General features: G+C 46.2%; 2 protein-coding genes across 4 annotated transcripts in view; one reads left to right on the forward strand and one right to left on the reverse strand.

The window, feature by feature from the left end:
• Positions 1-2,905, forward strand: part of FRMD5 (FERM domain containing 5) — a 117,315-nt gene extending 114,410 nt beyond the window's left edge. The window contains exons 14-15 of one of the 2 annotated variants that reach the window (XM_049813532.1): positions 647-999; positions 1,179-2,905. In XM_049813532.1, the coding sequence (XP_049669489.1) occupies positions 647-999; positions 1,179-1,226 (401 nt within the window). In that variant the 3' untranslated portion in view covers positions 1,227-2,905. Of the gene's footprint in view, positions 1-646 lie in introns of both variants that reach the window. The other variant, XM_049813531.1, reaches the window with a different exon arrangement.
• Positions 2,906-5,241: 2,336 nt separating this feature from the next.
• WDR76 (WD repeat domain 76) lies at positions 5,242-17,609 on the reverse strand. 2 transcript variants are annotated; one of them, XM_049813530.1, is made up of 13 exons: positions 17,506-17,609; positions 16,834-17,181; positions 15,927-16,019; positions 14,268-14,323; positions 13,302-13,422; positions 12,436-12,537; positions 12,306-12,349; positions 12,067-12,220; positions 10,064-10,216; positions 8,419-8,633; positions 7,758-7,910; positions 6,432-6,485; positions 5,242-5,581 (listed from the first exon to the last, which is right to left on the reverse strand). In XM_049813530.1, the coding sequence occupies exons 1-13, from the start codon at positions 17,572-17,574 to the stop codon at positions 5,326-5,328; spliced, it is 1,818 nt and encodes a 605-aa protein (XP_049669487.1). In that variant the 5' UTR covers positions 17,575-17,609; the 3' UTR covers positions 5,242-5,325. The 2 variants fall into 2 exon arrangements, with proteins under 2 accessions (XP_049669487.1, XP_049669486.1); XM_049813529.1 differs by having other exon boundaries at positions 16,834-17,595.
• Between the last annotated feature and the right edge of the window lie 481 nt (positions 17,610-18,090).

The raw sequence follows: 18,090 nt of genomic DNA on the forward strand, positions 1-18,090 counted from the left end.
TGCCCCATCGGCTGCAGCAGGCTCGGCTGTCTCCAGTGGTGCCGCAGGGAGAGTTGCCCCCGGTCCCCAGCTCGGGGCCAGCAGGGACTCACCAGCTGCCCCAGCATGGACCCCTTGGGGTGTGTTTCTCCCCCCCACCCCATCCCTGCCCCGCTACAGCCACTCTTCCCAGCTCACCCCTGCCTGCATCACGGTAGCACAGGCAGCCTGCCCGCGGTTGGGGTTGGCGGTGCCGACAGCAGAGGGGCCTCAAGCACGCTGCGGCCAGCTGCCGGCGGGGGGGCTATCACCTCAGAGCAGTTACAGCACACGGATGCGTTTGTGATCGATTGATGACAAGCCCGGGCCCCTGCCTGCGGTCCAGACTGACAGCCAGTGGCTGTCGGTGACAAGTCACGCAGGTGTTAGCGTCACCATTGCAGTCGCAAGCTGCAGAGAAGGGGCTGCCGTGGGCTCCGGCTGGGTGCTGGGCTGCGGCTGCTGGCCCTGAGGGACCAAAACCAAGCACAAAAAAAGCAAATTGAGGCAGGCATGCCCTGGCCTCGTGGGGGTACATGGGGCTGGGGGCAGTGCCGGGCTAGGGGGAGAGTTTCCACACCCCTGGCACCACTGAGCATCCCCCTTTTCTGTCCGTCCCCCCCCCCAGGCCTGGAGTCTCTGCGCGACAGTGCCCACTCGACCCCGGTGCGCTCGGCCTCCCATGGCGACGCCTTCACGGCCCCCGGCCGGAGCGGCCGCGCCGAGAGCAGCGAGCGGGTAGCCGTCATCGCCGACGAGAACTACAGCCCAGCGGACAGCGTGCTGCCCACGCCGGTGGCTGAGCACAGCCTGGAGCTGATGCTGCTCTCGCGGCAGGCGAACGGGGCCCCGTGCAGCATCGAGGAGGAGAAGGAGTCAGAGGCCGGCACGCCGGCGGCGGCCGAGGCGGAGGAGGCAGGCGGCGAGCTGCGTGCCCTGTGCCCGGGCGCCGGCGGCCTGGGGGCGGCGCAGGCGGAACAGGTGAATAAGTTTGTTTTAAGTGTCCTCCGTTTGCTCCTTGTGACAGTTGGACTCCTCTTTGTTTTGCTCCTCCTCCTGATCGTCCTTACCGAGTCCGACCTTGACACTGCCTTTTTCCGTGATATCCGCCAGACCCCCGAGTTCGAGCAGTTCCATTACCAATACTTTTGTCCCCTCAGGCGATGGTTTGCCTGCAAAGTCCGCGCCGTGGTAAACCTGCTCATTGACACCTGAAGGCAGGAGTCGCCACGTAACTAGCCGGGGGCCTGGGGAGAGACCTGCCGCCGTCCCCCGCGCGCGGGACCCGCTGGGGCGCCTTCGGCACACACACTAATCCTCCCTTCCCGACCCAGAGCACGGCGCGGCCGAGGAGGTGGCTTTCCGGGAGGAAGACGGGGGTGGGCGCAGCCCCCCGGGGCCTCCTCCTCCCCGCGCTCAGCCGCGCTGCTCCCACCCCTGGAGCCCGCACAACACTTCACTGTTCCGATTCTCACAGACGCGCGTACGACTTCGGAAGCACCGAGCAAAGAGAGGAATTTATTTTACTGTTGCCACCCATCATTGTACGAGCATCGGCCGGGAGGCTTGCGATGCTGTATTATGCAGGAGCTTTAGCAATGGTGCTACTGAGTATTAATTTAAACACTCGTGTACTGTTACGTTATTAAATCCACCACTGTGCACACCACCACCACCACCACCTTCCAAGTACCGCTTTGCAGAAATCCCTCCCTGCTAACCGGAGTCTCCTACGCGGCGACGCGTGGCACGATGCTATCATCGGGGGACGCCCCAGTTCCCCCCCCCCACACTCCCGGGCGGGTGCGGTAGCCGGCTCCCCGCAGCACAGCAATCACCCGGAGGACGGGAGCCCTCGCCCTGCGCTGCAGACTCGGCCTTTTGTCACTTTTTCTAAGCCTTGAAGCGTCGGTGCTCCCGAGGGCAGGGAGAGCACAGGCAGGCGAGAGCACACCAGGCACCCTCGGCCAAGCCTGGGCGCATAGCCGGTAGTGACCGTGTTGGATTTATTAGGAAGACCTTTAGCCTCCAAAAGTCGTACCTGTTTTGTACAAAAAACCAAAAAACAAACAAAAAAAACAACAAAAAAAAGAGAGACTGTTTCAAGGTCTATTTTAACAACAAAATGCTATTTTGTTATCAAATCTAATCAAGTCTTTTTTTACTTTATGGATTGGGTGACCATGGTGCACTGTACCAAGTGGTTCACGTTGAGCAAATCGTTTAAGAGCAAACGCTTTTGTAGCCTGGAAGCCTAACACCAGATTAACCCACTGCTAGTTTTGGAATAGACAAAGGAGCTATAATTTTGTGACTTTTCTGAAGATAAAAAGGACAGAACTACAGGAGCGGAGGTGACACTGAACAAGCCAATGGACAACCATTAGACCTATCTGTTCTTAAGCAAAAATCAATAAAACCAACTCATCATACTTGTGACATAACCACCGGGACCTTCAGTTACCTGGGAAGCAGCAGTCTACTTACACAGGGAGCAATAAAAGCCAGTTCTGTTTAGTTTTGATTGAGAAGTTGGACATACATAACAAAAAAAGGTGAAAACAAGGTGAGCAAGTTTTATTTCATCTCAGGGAGAGATTTTACGTAAGCTGGGGCCATAACTGCAGTTTTAAAAAGCCTGATTTCCGTGTTCTTGTCTCTGAGCATCCCACCACTCATTACCACATGCGCGCGTGAGCGCCGCTCCCCGCTGAGGCTGGCTCCTGCCCGGTCCGGACCCCCTCAGCTGGCACCTGGCGAAGGAGCATGATGATGATGTTGGTCGATCCAACACCACAACAAGTTGGCCAGACTTGGATCGTTTGTCACTGCAATAAAGAGAGAGGTCCCGTTTAAGTACTGTCTGTCGGGGGGGAATAAAGACCGAAGCCGTCGTGTCTCGCCGCTGAGGACGCAGCCGTGGCCGCCCGCTTACAGCACAAGGGCTGAGGAGGGTTTGGCGTACAGCCCCTAACTCTTGAGCAGGCAGAAGCCCTTATGAGCGCTGCCAGGAGATAGAGGATCGATTTTTACATGATAATCCTGTTTTATGCAACATAGCAAAATTAACTCTTAGTGTAGTGTTCCTACCTCAGTCCGTAGTTAATGGTGTTTCTATGCAGTGCGTGGTAGTCCCGAACCTGACGTTTTTTGCCCCGGGTTAAAGATGCAGTGTTCCCTCCTCCTCACTGCTGATGTACTGCGTGATGTCTAACAGCACAGCCCCGTCCGCCAGCGAGGCGCCCGGCCCCGCGCACCCTGTACATGAGACATCTTCCTTCCAAACAAAGTGCAGCCTCTAAGTACTGACCTTGGAAACCTTCTACATCGGCTTACTCTAGAATAGCGATAAATGCCAGACCTAGTTTACCTCTGCAGTTTTCACCCAGCGTTTTACTGCAAAACCACGAGAACTGGTGATTTTTCATTGTATGTTTTTCCTGTACGTTCCATATTACGTCTTGTGTTTCACTACCTGTTAGTTTTACCTGTCTTTATATTAAAATGTTGTTTCCATAGGTTCTTATATCAGAAGAAAAATCTCATAATAGCATACTGCATCTTTAAGCAGTAGACGGTAAAATACCTGAAAATGTGAATTTCTTAGTTTTCATAAAAAAAGAATCTAGAAATTAACCTTTCATGTGCCAAATACTGTAAGTTACATTTTTCCTTCAAAATGTACCTTTTTCTACATATTCAATATCTTAGTTAGCATAAGTCATTGGTGCCATGAAAAGTATTTTTAAATTTAAATAAATATTTAAATATCATGAAAACCAGCATTGGTATGAGATTTGTTTAGCATTTACAGTGTCAGTAATTTTATTGAGTTTTACTTGAGTAAAAACTCGTCTCAAAACCCACAAGGAATTTGGCCTTTTAGCAGCCCACTCACCAAAGTTATGAGAAGCCTCAAGCAGCCATGAGTGCAGTGGGGGAGCGAGCTCTGCTCCAGCAGTTCAGGACTCCACCGGGCACAGGAAGAGCCTGCCCTTGGCTGCCACTGGCCTAAAACCCGTCTGCTTCATGTTGTACAAACACGCATCACTGCTGCGGGGGAAGCAGACGCGGCCCAGCACAGCCATGCACATGGCAAATTGGACACAGACAGCCCCGCTTCCTCCTGATCCCCGTTCTGCAGCTGTTAACCAGGTGTGCACAGCACCCATCAAGTAGGATTTCATTGCTCATCTAAGCACAGCGAAGGGCAAGGAATGCGCATGCTGAAACTAAGAGCAGTGGCAGAGGCCAGAGAGTAACTCCCAGCTTCCTCCCAGAGTAACTTCAGGACATGAGGGGATTCCAGTTGTAGCAGGACGCTCATCCTGCCGTCAGGGGATCAGCTGGGAGCACTGAGGCAACAGCAGCAAAATGATAAGAGCACGCTCATGTTAACTACCACTGAACTGCCTCTTGTAGAGCAAAAGCAAACCACACCAGTTGCTGCACTGGCTGCAAAACCACAGTCTGACCTTGACCTTGCAGTGGTAGGTTCCTGCAGGACCCCCTGTCAGCACTGGAGTACAGTAAACATAGGTTTGTAACAGCAACAGCCTCTCACCACCATTTTTAAAAGTGCATTTGGTGTCACTGACACATGACACACGTCAGTGACAATTTTTAACACAAGCTCCGCTGAGCTGTTTCAGTCAGGTTCAACGCACCACCCCCTCAGAGGGGCCTGCAGGTGCAGAAAGGGGAGCTGAGGCCAGCCCCCCCCAAACACATGGCCCAGGACACCCCCCCCTCTGCAGCCTGCTCCGCCTACACCCCGACAACTCCCAAGTTCAACTCATCACCATGGAGCTTCCCTAGAAACTGTGCCCAGTGGCACCAGCCTACAGAGAGACCTTCCTTCTGCCTCCAGGAAGTATTTAATTAGACATCAGACATCTTACTCAAGGGACAAATTTTGCTGACGACATGGATGCTGAACACCTGCTAGCCTTAGAGAGAGATGATGGGAACACCACACAAGCTGCCAGAGAACAAGTGCTCCAGATTCTCTAATGAAAATCATTAATAAGTGCCTCATACATGTAGCATGTATCCTACTGATCCAGCATTTTTTCTTTTTCTGAAAAATAAGAATTTGGTATTGGGGAAAAACATCTATTTTGGTACAAACTGACTGTCATAATTTATTTTAATTAAAGAAGAGAATGCCAAAAGTAGTTTAGAAGATTTATTTTAAAGCTTTTAAAATACACTTTTGTCCTGAGAAAATATAGTTAGCTTAGGAACAGCTTAATACAGATTAGACAAATTTAATGCAAAATAATAATAATATCTGAGCCACATGTTTTATTCTTTGAACACATGAAGGCGACCACTGGCGTTGCCACCCACTAAGATGTTCTTACTAGGATGAACCACATTAATGGAACACACGGAACTAAGGAGGTCAAGGTTATAAAAAGAGTGCAACAATTTTCCAGTATCTTGGAAGACTTCTATTTGTCTTGGTTGTGCCATACTGCCCACCACAAAGCAGTCTTCTTGTTTAGGGTCCCATATTGCTCTGAACCTGGTTAACCAGCGTCCGGTGTTACTGTTATGCCTTCAGAAAAACAAACAGGGAGAAAAAGAGAGAGATAAACATTCCTCTTACTGAATTCAGTATTTTTAAGTATTGTCATTTATGTCCTCTTTGCTTAAACCCCTCTTCCTTGCCTTCTAAAAACCATCAGCACTTTCACACACTGGACAGATGGTGCTTCTCAGATCCATTCAGTGGATCACTATCCTGTGATGGGTGGGATGGCACAAAGAAATGCAATGGAGTAAGACGATAAAGAAGGCGGCACTTTGACTTAAGTGATTATTAGTCAAAGTAGTTACGCTTCATGGTTGCATATTTTAGTAAAAATAGGACAAACATGCATCAAGCCATTCAATAAATTGCAAACTAAGAATTTGCAAGCCAGTCATTCATCTAGTTCTAGCTCCTTAGCAAACCAAACTTGACAATGACTCGCCCTGCTGGAGCACAAAGGTATTTTACAAGTGGCGAGACTTCACTCAAAAACATGCGCTTTACTGTTAAGAAGTAACCTTTGATATTTAAAAAATGCACAAAGAAAAAGCATTCTGAAACAAAACACATTTCAGAAGTCACAAAATGGTCTGTTCAGATGTTAAAACTTCCCTGCAGACTTGACCGGCTCAAAGCAGGCTGTGGCCCATTCATGCTTTACGAACAAAAGCCAGTCGGCACCCTTGAGGACTAGGGCAAATTCTCAGGCTGGAAGGGTACTCGGCTGCTCTTGCTTCCACAGCAGCCAAAGACTCCAAGGCTGTCTGGAAACACAACACTGCGTAGCCTCTGCACACCTATCACTTGTGCCACAACTGCACTTGAGCAGAACGGCCATAGCATGCTGTCCTCAGCCCCAGTGTATTCGGCTTACCTGATGGTACTGAGAACTGCGACTGTCGATGACAAAGAGGTGGTGTCATAGACCCTGTAACACAGAACAGCATCTTAATAAAATGTACACGTGTTAAAAGAGGTAGTCCTTTCCTCATAAAACACAGATCAGACCACACAAGATTTTGGAATATAGTAACAAACAGCACATAGACATCCAACTCAAATATAAGCACCAACATTCCAACTGCAATTATTAAATCTGCTTTTTGAATTGGATTTGCTTTTAGCTAGAATTGAAGGTCATCCTTTCTGAAAGCTGTTATAGGAAGGGAACAAGAATGGCTTGCTAGGACAAACGACAGGCTCCTCTACCCCAGTATGCTGTCCATTTAGTCACTGCACAAACAGGCTGCCCAAGGAAGAACACAAGAGAAAAGAAAACACACAAATGTGAAATCCCACCACTAACAGCTTCCAGTGCCAGGACTTCTCAGGCAGGCATGAGCTCGACTAACAGAGAAACCATCAACAGATCTCCCGTTCTGGGCTCTCCTTTGCCCCTGAAAAACTTTCCGGACTCCACCCTCCCTGAGGCAAAAAGGTCAATGAGCTGCTGAGTTAAAAGCTGCTTTCTTTTTTCTTTGGAGGAGACAGTGAATAAAATGAACCTCTTTCTGTTTTCTGCATTCTGTCGAGCACAAATATTCTGGTTTACTCATATCCATTTTGTACTCTGATGCTTGCTCTGTTAGCACCAAGGATTTACAATTTTCATAATGAAGCCTACTACAGAGAACAAATCTTCAATTATATATAGTAAACACATCACAGGAATGAAAGCATTAGAGCAATACAGAACTCGCACAAAAGAACTCTTTCCTGTGTATGTGGAAGGTGAAGAAAGAAAATCGAATTTCCAGACAAAACATAATGCTGCACCATATTCAGATTCCTTCCAGAGTACATGTATTTACCCCATCTTTTAAAAACACATGCAATCTTAAGTATCAGCAGCTAAAAATAAATTCAGTTTCAAAACATTTGGCTGGTTTTTGTTTGGTTGGTTTTGGGTTTTTTTTGTTTGGATATGTTTTGTTTGTTTTTGAAGACTAACAGTACCTGTATATTTTACTGTTAAATATTCTTCAGGAAAATGAGAATCAGGAAAACAAACAAACAAACAAAAAAATCATTAAAAACAACATTAAAAATGCCAATGCAAATAAATCTTTATCACTTTTAGAAAAAGTGATAACAACAGAAAGCTCTCAATGATGGGTAATGCAGATAGGACCTAATAATAATAAAAAAACCCACCAGTTGACATTTTCCATAAAGACTATTCCTTCCCATGCTGTCTTACCTCAGTTTATCATCAGCACACACCGTCACTACTCTGTTCCCAGTTACAGGTGAGAAATATGCAGAAGCAACACTTCTTGTGTGTCCTTTAAGAGAGCTCACAGGCTTGTTCCCATTAGGCTTCAGGTATCGAACATCATAAATACAAACATCCCTGCAATACATACCACACAGAATACTTTACAAGGTGACAGTGAAATAATTATTTTTATTATCCATTTACCAAAAAACTCTCAAGAGACACTGTGGGTTTTACATGAGCTGCGTTTAGAACTTTACTTCAGCAGTGTATATTCACTCAAACAGCCAGTGGCTCCAAAGGATTTTGAGAGCACCAGAACCAGCCCAGACCAACAGCTCATTAAAATCCCTCTACACTGTGATCTGTCAAAAAACAGTGACTCATAAGACCATTTTGTACCCATTACCAAAAGGTGAAGGAAAGTCAAAGTGTATCACATTTTAAATCCTGCTAAGAACTAAAAATTTGTTTTCTAAAAAGATCAAAGCAGCTCTGACTATACACCGAGGCTCTCAAATTGTCTGCCTCATCAACAGCTGCTCCTGCCCTCCAAATGTGTCATTTATAGCTGACTTCAGACACCAATGCAGACAGAACACTGAAAACACAGAATAACTGCAGTTCATTTTGAGCTACATACACTGAGCCAGCAGCAACGAAATACTGTTTATTCACTGGATGAACATGGACTGTCCTTGTTCTTTTGAAGCCAATGTCTGCAGAAAGCTCTGAAGATGTTCCTGGGGTCCGTCTGTCCACAACAGCGACACTGCCATCCCAGTCTCCTACTATTGCAGTGGAGGCATTATCTTCCAAAAAGTCAAAGGAAGATAAGTTTTCTTCACTTCTGCATATCTGAGCACAGAAAAGGTCAAATGTAACCAAAACTATTCAATGAAATACAAAGAGTTATTCTTAATACCCAAAACACTCTATGGGCTGTAGATTTCATGCTTTCCCTTTTTAATATACTAAAAATACTAATGAAGACTACCTACATTGATAGCTCCAGCCTTAGCTATCCATGTAGGTAACCTTTCTGTAAAACTGGTATGCTTTCCACAGAGGAGATAATTAACGATCCAAACCAAACTAGCAACAACATACTCTTGAGTTCTCTGTTAGAACTCTTAAAAGACACTATCACCTCCATGTTCCAGTAACCCATCAACTGTTATCCTCAAGTGCATACTGAGTAAGGAATTAATAATACTGTTCCTTTCTCCAATGCTCCAGGAACCTTTAATGGGGTGCAGAAATGTGAGTTTGGCTTCCTACAATTTGGGAGGTCAGTGTCAGGACATCAAGCCACCTTATCCCATGGCAGTTTCCTCTCAAAGCAGCAATAAGCCACAAGCATAATAACGCTGCAGGAAAACTTCCATATTCCAGCTCTCTAGGTGCGCAGACTCTCCCCATTAGCAGTTGTATTCTTTCCAATGGCAGTAATACTCCTAGAGGTATCACAAGGCTGTGTAAATTGGCATAAGGACAATGGAGCAGGAGAACAGCATTTCTCTTCCCCTGACGTCTAAAGACACATTCTTGCAAGCATTTGTCTCAAACAAAGAGTCCCCCCTGGACCGTCCTGTCCTCTTGACCAACCAATTGCAGATACTTCCCAAGCAGCTGGCCTGCCTCCAACCCCACCAAAATTATGGTGCCTGTAAGGGTTGGGGAAAAAAGCTTTAAACTGCTGTAAGCTTGTTATATTTTCCCATGTTGGAGAGCTGATCAATGCAGAGGCATCTGTCAAAAATAAGCAAACAAAGCAAGCATCATGAAGCTCCTCAGTTAAGCTGTCTGGCTCACCATGGAGACAGTCATAGCATTTTTGCTCACTTGAAGCCTGAAAAAAGCAAAATCAACTCATGCTTTATGTTGTTTTACAATGTTTATTTGGGGCGGGAGGGAGTGTTTGTAAGATTTAGTTCTTTAAATCACTCTCGTTTGCCATTGTTAAAAGGTAATGCTTTTGAAAAGAGGCACATATTGCTTAAGTACAGAGATATGAAATTAAATTCAATAATTGCAACTATCTCTGCAGGAAGGAAATTGGGAGTACCCAAGCTGTTACTATTTTTATTGAGTAGGAAGCATCTCCGTATTTTTATGATATTAATTAAAGGTTACTTCATGTGTCCTTGTGGAAATGGAATCTTGAACTTTCTTGTTAACAAAACAACCAACAAGTAACAACTTGGGTACGAGGAGACTAAAACTTCACAGCAGTGCATATCAAGAGATTTCCAAGGAGTCTGCAGCACAACCGTGGGAACACTCACCTCATCAAAGACAGCTCTAGTAACATCACCACATCGCAGACTGTCATAACTTAGAGACAGCAAGTGCACAGGATTAAATGGAGAAAAATGCATGCAGGCGACTGGGTAATTGTGTGGAATAAAGACATGTGCTCCTTCTTCAGATTTACAGTTCTGGAAAACAATTGAGATTCAATGGGCAGAGATACTAATCACTAGTAATAACTACTATTATTAAATTATTAATAACTACTATTAATTACTGCAACTTTCAAAGTAAACTCTCAGTTTACTCAAATGTTCTCAGTCTGCTCTGGATAACTGCATGGAGGAGGCAGTAGGGTGCTTGATGTGTGGAGACAACAGCACAGATAACACAGGCAGCAGGACTGCTTTGGGGCACAGCATGCCCAGGCTGACATCTTACTGGAACAAAGGGAGTTTCACATCTGCTTGGAAGAGAGAACTGCCCTCACGTGGACCATGCAACACAGCACTGTTAGGCTACGGCCTCCCTCCTGCTACCATTTTCACCACTATACAAGTAACTTAGCTCAAAAGAGCACTAAGAATTTACTCTCAGTTTCAGAATTCTGTTTTCTAATTAGGAAGAGCTGCAACTTCTACAGTCATCAATGCTGTATCTGGCTCTTTTTCACTGACAGAATTGGTTTCTCAGTTACCACAGCTGAACACCTTGCTGAGGACCACATGTATGCTTACGCCTTTACACCAAAATATGTATGCATTAGGTTACTTGGAACTCAAGCTAAATTACAGTGGCCCGAACCAAATGTAAAGCATAATCTCCTGTATCTTCTCTTCTAATTTTGGCATCATTCAAGCTCTGTTATTTTCAAAGAAACTGAATAGACCATTCTGGACCAAGAACCGATTCATCCCACAAAGATTACTCTGCTCCCAAACTTGTTCAGGTCCAACTCACTTCAGGAAAATAAAATAAAAAAAAAAAAAAAAAAAAAAAAAAAAAAGAGTGCAAAAGGGTAAAGAGTAGCTTTAACAATTCTAGGCTTCCACTGAAACGTCTCTGCAAGGCCACAAAGAGAGCCTGCAGCACTTGGAGACCTCAGCCTCCCCATCACCAGATCACACTCTTTGACAGGTAGTAACCGCAGCTGCAGTCAGAGCTTTCTAAATTGGATGGAGCAGTTTAAAACTTCTTTATAACTGAGTAAGAGTCCCAGAGCTGAATTTAGTTGATCAGTTTCCTGAAGCTGTCAAAACAGAAATTACTTGAAACTCAAGAGATTAATGGCATTGTGAAAAATGAAAAAGAAAATCTGCACGTGTGTGAACTTCAAGCAGCTGGCTTGGATGACACAGGATCAAAGCAGAGCGTTCAGGATGGGGGAAGTTACAAAGGTGTAAGTCAAGTACATGAATAAGGATACTTGCTGCAGGAGTAATTAAGGCAATTCAGAAACAATGGAGAGACTATCTGCAAAGCCCTCAAAAGTTTTCAAAGTGCCAAAAGCTAAGCTATTTTTGAGAGACAATGTATGTAAATATGTGCCAGCATATATATTGGCATAGCAATTTTTTCTCTGCTGTCTGGAAAAACAGTGACTCACTGCAGCTACCCCAAATTTGTACAAACTCAAAAAACAAATACTTGAGCATCCATTTCCCTCACTCTCCGAAACCTAGTTGTGGTATTGCTACAAGGGTACTGTAATTAGATCCTGAATCTCTCAACAGTGAATTGCAATTTTAACCCTCACTGATAATATTATTTCAGCTAGTGATCCACTTTCTTCCACGCTGCCCCCCAAAACTACCAGTGCAACCTTTACTCCCATTAAACCTGGGCTTGCTGAGGACCAAGATCTTTCAAACAATTCTGTGAGCCTCAATTTAACAGACACACTGGCATTATCTGTAAGAATATGACAAGTCTAAAATAACATCGCAAACTTGACAAAATGACGGTCCAGGCTGTGCTCAATCTGTCCCTGTCCCACAACAAACAGCTCTGCCAGGTGAAGAGCGCTCTAACAACTCACCACATTCCAAAGACCGATCTGCCCAGACTTGTCTCCAGCTGCTACAAAGATGATGCTTTCAGAAGGATGGATAGCCATAGAACACACTCGGTATTTCACAACCTTTTTAATGTTATCTTCACTGAGGACCATGCTGTTCAGGCTGTCTTCGTATCTAGACAACATCATTAAAACATTAGCTATTCATGAGAAGAAAGGACAAGACAATACCCAGTTTTTAGCTGCTGGCTTCAGATTACCTTTTTATGTCACACATGCGCTTTTCAGTATCATTAGCTTTCATCTACAGATAGAAAGGAAATATTTATCAGAATTAGAACCCAAGCTAAATTATGTCATCCAAAAATAACTAATTGTAAATAATACCACCTCACTTATCCTCATCCATGTAGTCAATAAGTTCTCTGCCAATTTACTGTTCCCCATCTGATCTTCTGGAACCATTGGTAAAGGTCCAGCTGGAACTTGAGGCTGGAATGACATCAGCAATTTTCATAATTCAAAACAACTAAAATTACAAATAGGGTGAATTGTTACTTTCCACACACTGGATACTCTTGAGAGCACATCTACAACAATACAAGAAATAAACATTAAAAAAAAAAGTTTGTACCAAAATCTTATTAAAAAGATAAATATAACTTTACTGAACACAGCAGCAAAGACAAATAGCTACCCTGTGTTTTTTTCTCTCCTTTCTGATACTCCAGCAAGGCTGATCTTCAAGAACTGTATTAGCAATTTAGCTTTATTCTACAGCACCATGGAAGACCTAAATTCCCATCTCTCAGAGCACTAGAATTTTTACTTGTTGCTATACAACTATGTCAAAAAGGTAGTAAATATTTCAAAGGAAAATAAACCAGATCAAAAGTTACAGTGAAATAACAGTAAAACAGAGTAATAAAACTTTGAATTTAAAGCTGCTCCAATCTACAGGCTGTTGAACATTTTACCTCAGGACCCTTCTGATCATCCAAAACTGCACTATTTCATAAACTTAAGTCACAGAACATTGACTAACTTTCAGGGAGAATATGGGAAGCCTGTTATTCAAGATGCTTGAGGATGAAAGAATTTACCTTTTATTATTGACACTGTGTAACGCACCTTCCCAGATGTCTGAAGGTTTTTACAATAAGCTCAGCAGTGACAAGTATTATCAGTCAACTACCGGCACTGTTTTTATAAAGCTTCTGTGTATACACAGTTCCTTTAACCCTTCCCCATCTTACATATTCCTCTGCTTCTGGCTGGGCAGGCATCTTAGGCATTGGAATTCCTGACGGCTCTACTCTTTGTAAGCGCATAGATCTTCGCCGTACTGTTTCATCTTCTGCCTTTTTAACCTTAGCTCTAGAACAATTAAAACATTTCAAAAGTACAGACACAATTAATAACCTAAGTCCTCTGCATTTAAGTACAAGACTACAGAGCAGGTTCACACATATAGCTCTAGCACCTTGGCCCAGACTTACAGCCTAACTATTTCTGATTCACTTTAGGAGGGTTGTGATTACTTTTTCCTTCAGTGAGAGCAATGAACAACAAAAAGGGCACTTGGCAAGGCACATAGATGTATTGTATTTTTATTTCACTTGTAATACATCCTGCCACTGTCACTTCTCTTCCCAGCCCTCCCTATTTATAGTTCATCCTTCCACTCACTGATCTAGCCATCTTTTTCCTCTTTCATCATATATCTTATTCTTTATGTGGACTTAAGCTCATTTCTCTGCTTTGCCTGGCACTGCCAAATGTCTTTTCTCCTACACTAATTGGTTACCCTATCTCTTGCATCTAGTTCTCCCCTTCTCTTTCTTTCCCACACCTTTTCCTATCATTTGTTTTCATCATTTAACATTTCTTTCTTTAGCCATCATGCAAAAATATCATCAGAAAAAAGAAATGCGCTTGAAATATCTTAATAATACAAATACCACAAAAAGAACAAATTCTGTAATTTGACAAAAAATATATTAATACTATCATTTTTCTTCCAAAGGATGGCAGAAGAGAAGCACTACCTGTTCATGAATTCACACAGCTTAAGATAATCAGTTATTCAGGTTTAGCTTTATAGGGACACTCCTCACTAGCTCTCCCTCTTTGTAGTATGAGGTATGTACAGATGGAACTGCTAAAACGGCTACCACACAATGAAAGAACAGCGATGCAAATCTCATATCCAGTTATTTTACCTTCTGGTGACACGAGATTGTCTTTTAGTTGCAATTTGATGAAGTTTTGCAGCTGACTTAAAGAGAAAATAAAAAAGATTAAAAATACATCAAAGATTAACCTGTAAAAAATACAATTATGTAAAGGCTGCAATAAACTATATTGTAATTATTTATAACAATAATAAAAAGGGATTTTTAAGAATCAAGCTGTGTTGTGTCCACTTTGTTTCCATTTACCAGCAAGAATTCCCTGATCTCTGTGCGCAGGAGCAGAGCACAGTCTGGATGTCTTGCAGCCCTTCTCTTCACAGAACAAAGAAAACACTCTAAATGCTATGCACGAAACACAGAAAGATTTTTAAAGTAGAACCTATAACCACAGAGGCCTCCATTCACAGCATTTTCTCCATTACATTTTGAAGACAGGCATTTAGTTAATTTGGACTCCAGAAAAGTTTAGGCATGTCCAGCGAAGACCACTAAGACCACTGCTCCACTATGACTCCTGCCAAAGCAGTATGAACCCTGCCATGAAAAGATTTACCTGCTTCTTGGGTTTGGCAGCCCATACTGGCCAGTGCTAATGGTAACTGAGAGGACTATAGCTCCTTTTGCTAGTCTTCACTATTCTGTGGTCAGTGCTGCAATTACAGTCAGACTGCCTAGCCTCTACTGACATCTCTGAGGATAACTGGAAGAAAAGGAGTTATTTTTACTCAAGTTTCAGTCTTGGTTGTAAGGAGTCTTCCTGCCTACTAGTCAGGCTCAACCATGTCTTGCAGCTTGGTATAATGAGCAAGCAAGCATGCAGCCATCCAAGGAAGTAATTCACTCACTAGCCAGAAAAGGGATACATTATGAATTAAAAAAAAAATAATGTAAGAGAATGAAGCAGTGCAGAAAGAAGGGCAATGATTTGGATCTACTCATGTGATAGCATTTGAAAAACCACTGCCTTAACCTTCTAGACAACTTCTCCAACGTGAGAAGAATTATGACATGCTTGTGTCCACCCAGACTTGGCAGAACAGTGGGAAGGACTCCCTGCAGGCTCTTCCCAAGAGCCTGTCCAGCACAGGGTGGTGAGCTGAACCCTCCCAACAGCCTGAAACCTGCTACCTGGTGCCTCACAGGCCCCACAACCTTTCAGTTAGATAACAAGCTCACCTGCATGCACTGCATCTAAAACACAAGAGCTCGATGCCCTCCTCGGGGAATGCAGCACACAGGAAGGGGTGGGAGCACAAGTTACACAATCGAGCAGAATGCTGCATGTACCGTGCCCATGCTGCCCAGAACACACACACGCACCAGCACTTTCATGTGAGCACTTTACCCGAGGGTCACCTCATCTGGTGCCGCTGGGTCCGCAGTGCTGGGACCACGCATGCTAGCACGGCTGGGTACTGCTGGTACGGAATGGCCTATAAATGGAGTTTTGCTTTCTTCCCTTTTTGTAAGCTTAACTGATGACTGCTCTTCTTTGGAAAAAGCTAACTAGCAGCACAAAACCCCATTTTTTTATCTTGTCAGGGCAGTCCTGATGTCTCAGGAAGTTTTCATGGCTTTCCTCACACACTTGCCACTGTTAGGAAAGGGTTTCACAACAAGAGGGATAACAGAACATTTATTACATTTGGAGAGCACATTTTGGTGCTACTTAGAAGCTATACAAACCTCATGCAGCTTTAAAGCAGCAAAGAATTTAGCATTTTCTGTAATGTTCTTTAGTCTTTTCCTTTCATAAGCTGATAACTCTGAGTATCCATCCTACAAAAAGAAAAGCCAATTACAATTCATCGTACAGTTACGTGGCCTGCAAGAGATGTCCCAGGCTTCTGGGAAGCGAGTCTCTAAATTGATTCTCTAAATTATTTAAAAGTGGTTTGATGTATTTGTAAACAAACCAAAACTTGTCCATTCAGGTACTAGCTTGCATTACAAAACTTATGCCTAGCATTAATTCTACAAAAAGGGCAGTTCACCAAAATCTTGCTAGAACAAAAACAATACTGAAGTGTCTCAATAAACAGCTTAAAACTTTCAGCAATACAGCAAACATTGCACATAAATGGCACACAGTCTTAGACGATTTTTATCTCTTATAGAGGAGAAGGTGGACTTGACAAGTTGAAATGATGATTTAAATATAAAAGAACATTAGGAAAGCTATCATATCTCATGATTGTATCTATCCATAAAAGCGTCTGGAAGACAGCTATTGACAGCACAAGACCACACCGGTGCTTCTGCTACTGCGTTTTATACGCTCTGACTGATAGCAAGAACATTTTCTTCATCCTTCAGGCATTCTGAAAGGGTACAACAAAGTTCTATACTGCCAGTCAGAGAAGTTAAAAAGAAAAAAAAAAAAAAATTACATAGATAGGAAAAAGACTTCCAGACTTTACTTTTACAAACGCGCGTCTTGAGAATTGCAGAACAAGCCTCTTTCCTTCGCTGCAGCCAAGGAGCAAGCAACTCCCGGCTGGCACCGCCGCTGCTTTGGGAAACCGGGTCGGGGTCGGGGAGTCCCCGCAGCGGCGCGGACACAAGCGGGGAGGGTTCCCCCGCGGGCACTCACCGGTAGAGCCTCTGCCCCATCGCTCCCGTCGCTCTCCGCATCCCAAACGCCGTCCAAGCCGTTGCCAGCCGGGCTGCCCGCGGGCGGGGTGCCGGGGGGCGAGGCCTGGGCCGCATTCCGCGGCCCGGGCTCCAGGCAGAGCTTCTTGCCGCCCGGCGCCCTGCCCTCCGCAGCCCCGCCGCCGCCGCCGCCGCCGCCGTAGGCGCCCAGCAGCCGCTTCTGGGGCAGCCGCCGGCCCGCGACGGCGAGCGGCGTGAGCAGCACCCGCAGCTGCCGGGCCGCGCCGGCTCGCCGCTCGCCCTGCTCCGGGCTGAGCTGGAGCTCGGCGATCCCCGTCGGGGTGGACTCCTGGGGAGGGAAACCGGGGGCTCGGCCGGGATCCGCAGCCCGGGCGGCTCCCGCGGTGCCCCCGACTGACGCCCGCCTTCCCGCCCCGCTCCTCACCAACCCCGCCCCAGCCCCGGCCGCTCTCCTCACGGCCCCGGCTCCCGGGACCCTCTCCTCACGGCCCCGGCCCCGGCCCCGGGACCCTCTCCTCACGGCCCCGGCCCCTTCCTTCCTTCCGCCGGCCCTCTCCTCTCCTCTCCCGTCCACCGCTCCCCGCCCCGGCCCTCCGCCAGGCCCGGGCAGGCAGCTCTCACATCGGCTCCCGCTTGCCCAACCGCCCCGGACCTGCATCCGCTGCCGGGTGCGCGGCGAGAGCTCCTCCGGCTCCAGCGTACCGGCCTGCGAGAGCGCCATGGCGGGCCGAGTGGCGGGCGGGCCGCGGGGGCGGAGCGGCCGCTTCCCGCTCCGGTTGGGGGCCGGCCTTCCCGCCCACCGCGCCTTCCCGCCAAGGCAGCGGCAGCGGCAGCCCTGCCCTCGCCGCGGGCAGGGCACCGCGCCCGGCTCCCTGCGGCCCCGGAGCTGCCCTGCTCGCCTCAAAACCCCGGAGCCCGCGCTGGCCCCCGCCCTTAACTCGTAGGTGCCGCGGGGGCGCGGGTAAGGCCCCCGAGTCACGCTGGGCGGCGCAGAGGGGCGAGGGAATTAGGCTCGACAAATACACGGCGCGGCTTGGCGTGCTCAGGAGAGAAAAAGTGAACGTTTTTAACGGTGAGGTGAATTGAAACGGGCTGGAGGCTCGCAGGGTGGGTCATACAACACACAAGACCAGACGTGGCGGAGCCCAGGAGTAGCTGATGAAATCCTCCGCGCCAGTCAAGCGAGCAAACGGTTCATCCTGGCCGGGCGCTGCCAGGCGTGTACAGACGACGGGTG

Source organism: Accipiter gentilis, chromosome 10, assembly GCF_929443795.1.
Source record: "Accipiter gentilis chromosome 10, bAccGen1.1, whole genome shotgun sequence".
In the NCBI taxonomy this organism is placed as follows: domain Eukaryota; kingdom Metazoa; phylum Chordata; class Aves; order Accipitriformes; family Accipitridae; genus Astur; species Astur gentilis.

What these genes read in the sequence shown, in the direction of transcription:
- WDR76 (XM_049813529.1), bottom strand. Translation starts at nt 17,574, where the DNA reads ATGGCGCTCTCGCAGGCCGGTACGCTGGAGCCGGAGGAGCTCTCGCCG. An exon ending in CTAGAGCTGTCTTTGATGAG is followed by an intron (nt 8,634 to 10,063) that starts GTGAGTGTTCCC and finishes TTCTGTGCTCAG; the next exon opens with ATATGCAGAAGTGAAGAAAA. An exon ending in TTCGTTGCTGCTGGCTCAGT is followed by an intron (nt 7,911 to 8,418) that starts GTATGTAGCTCA and finishes TATGTATTGCAG; the next exon opens with GGATGTTTGTATTTATGATG.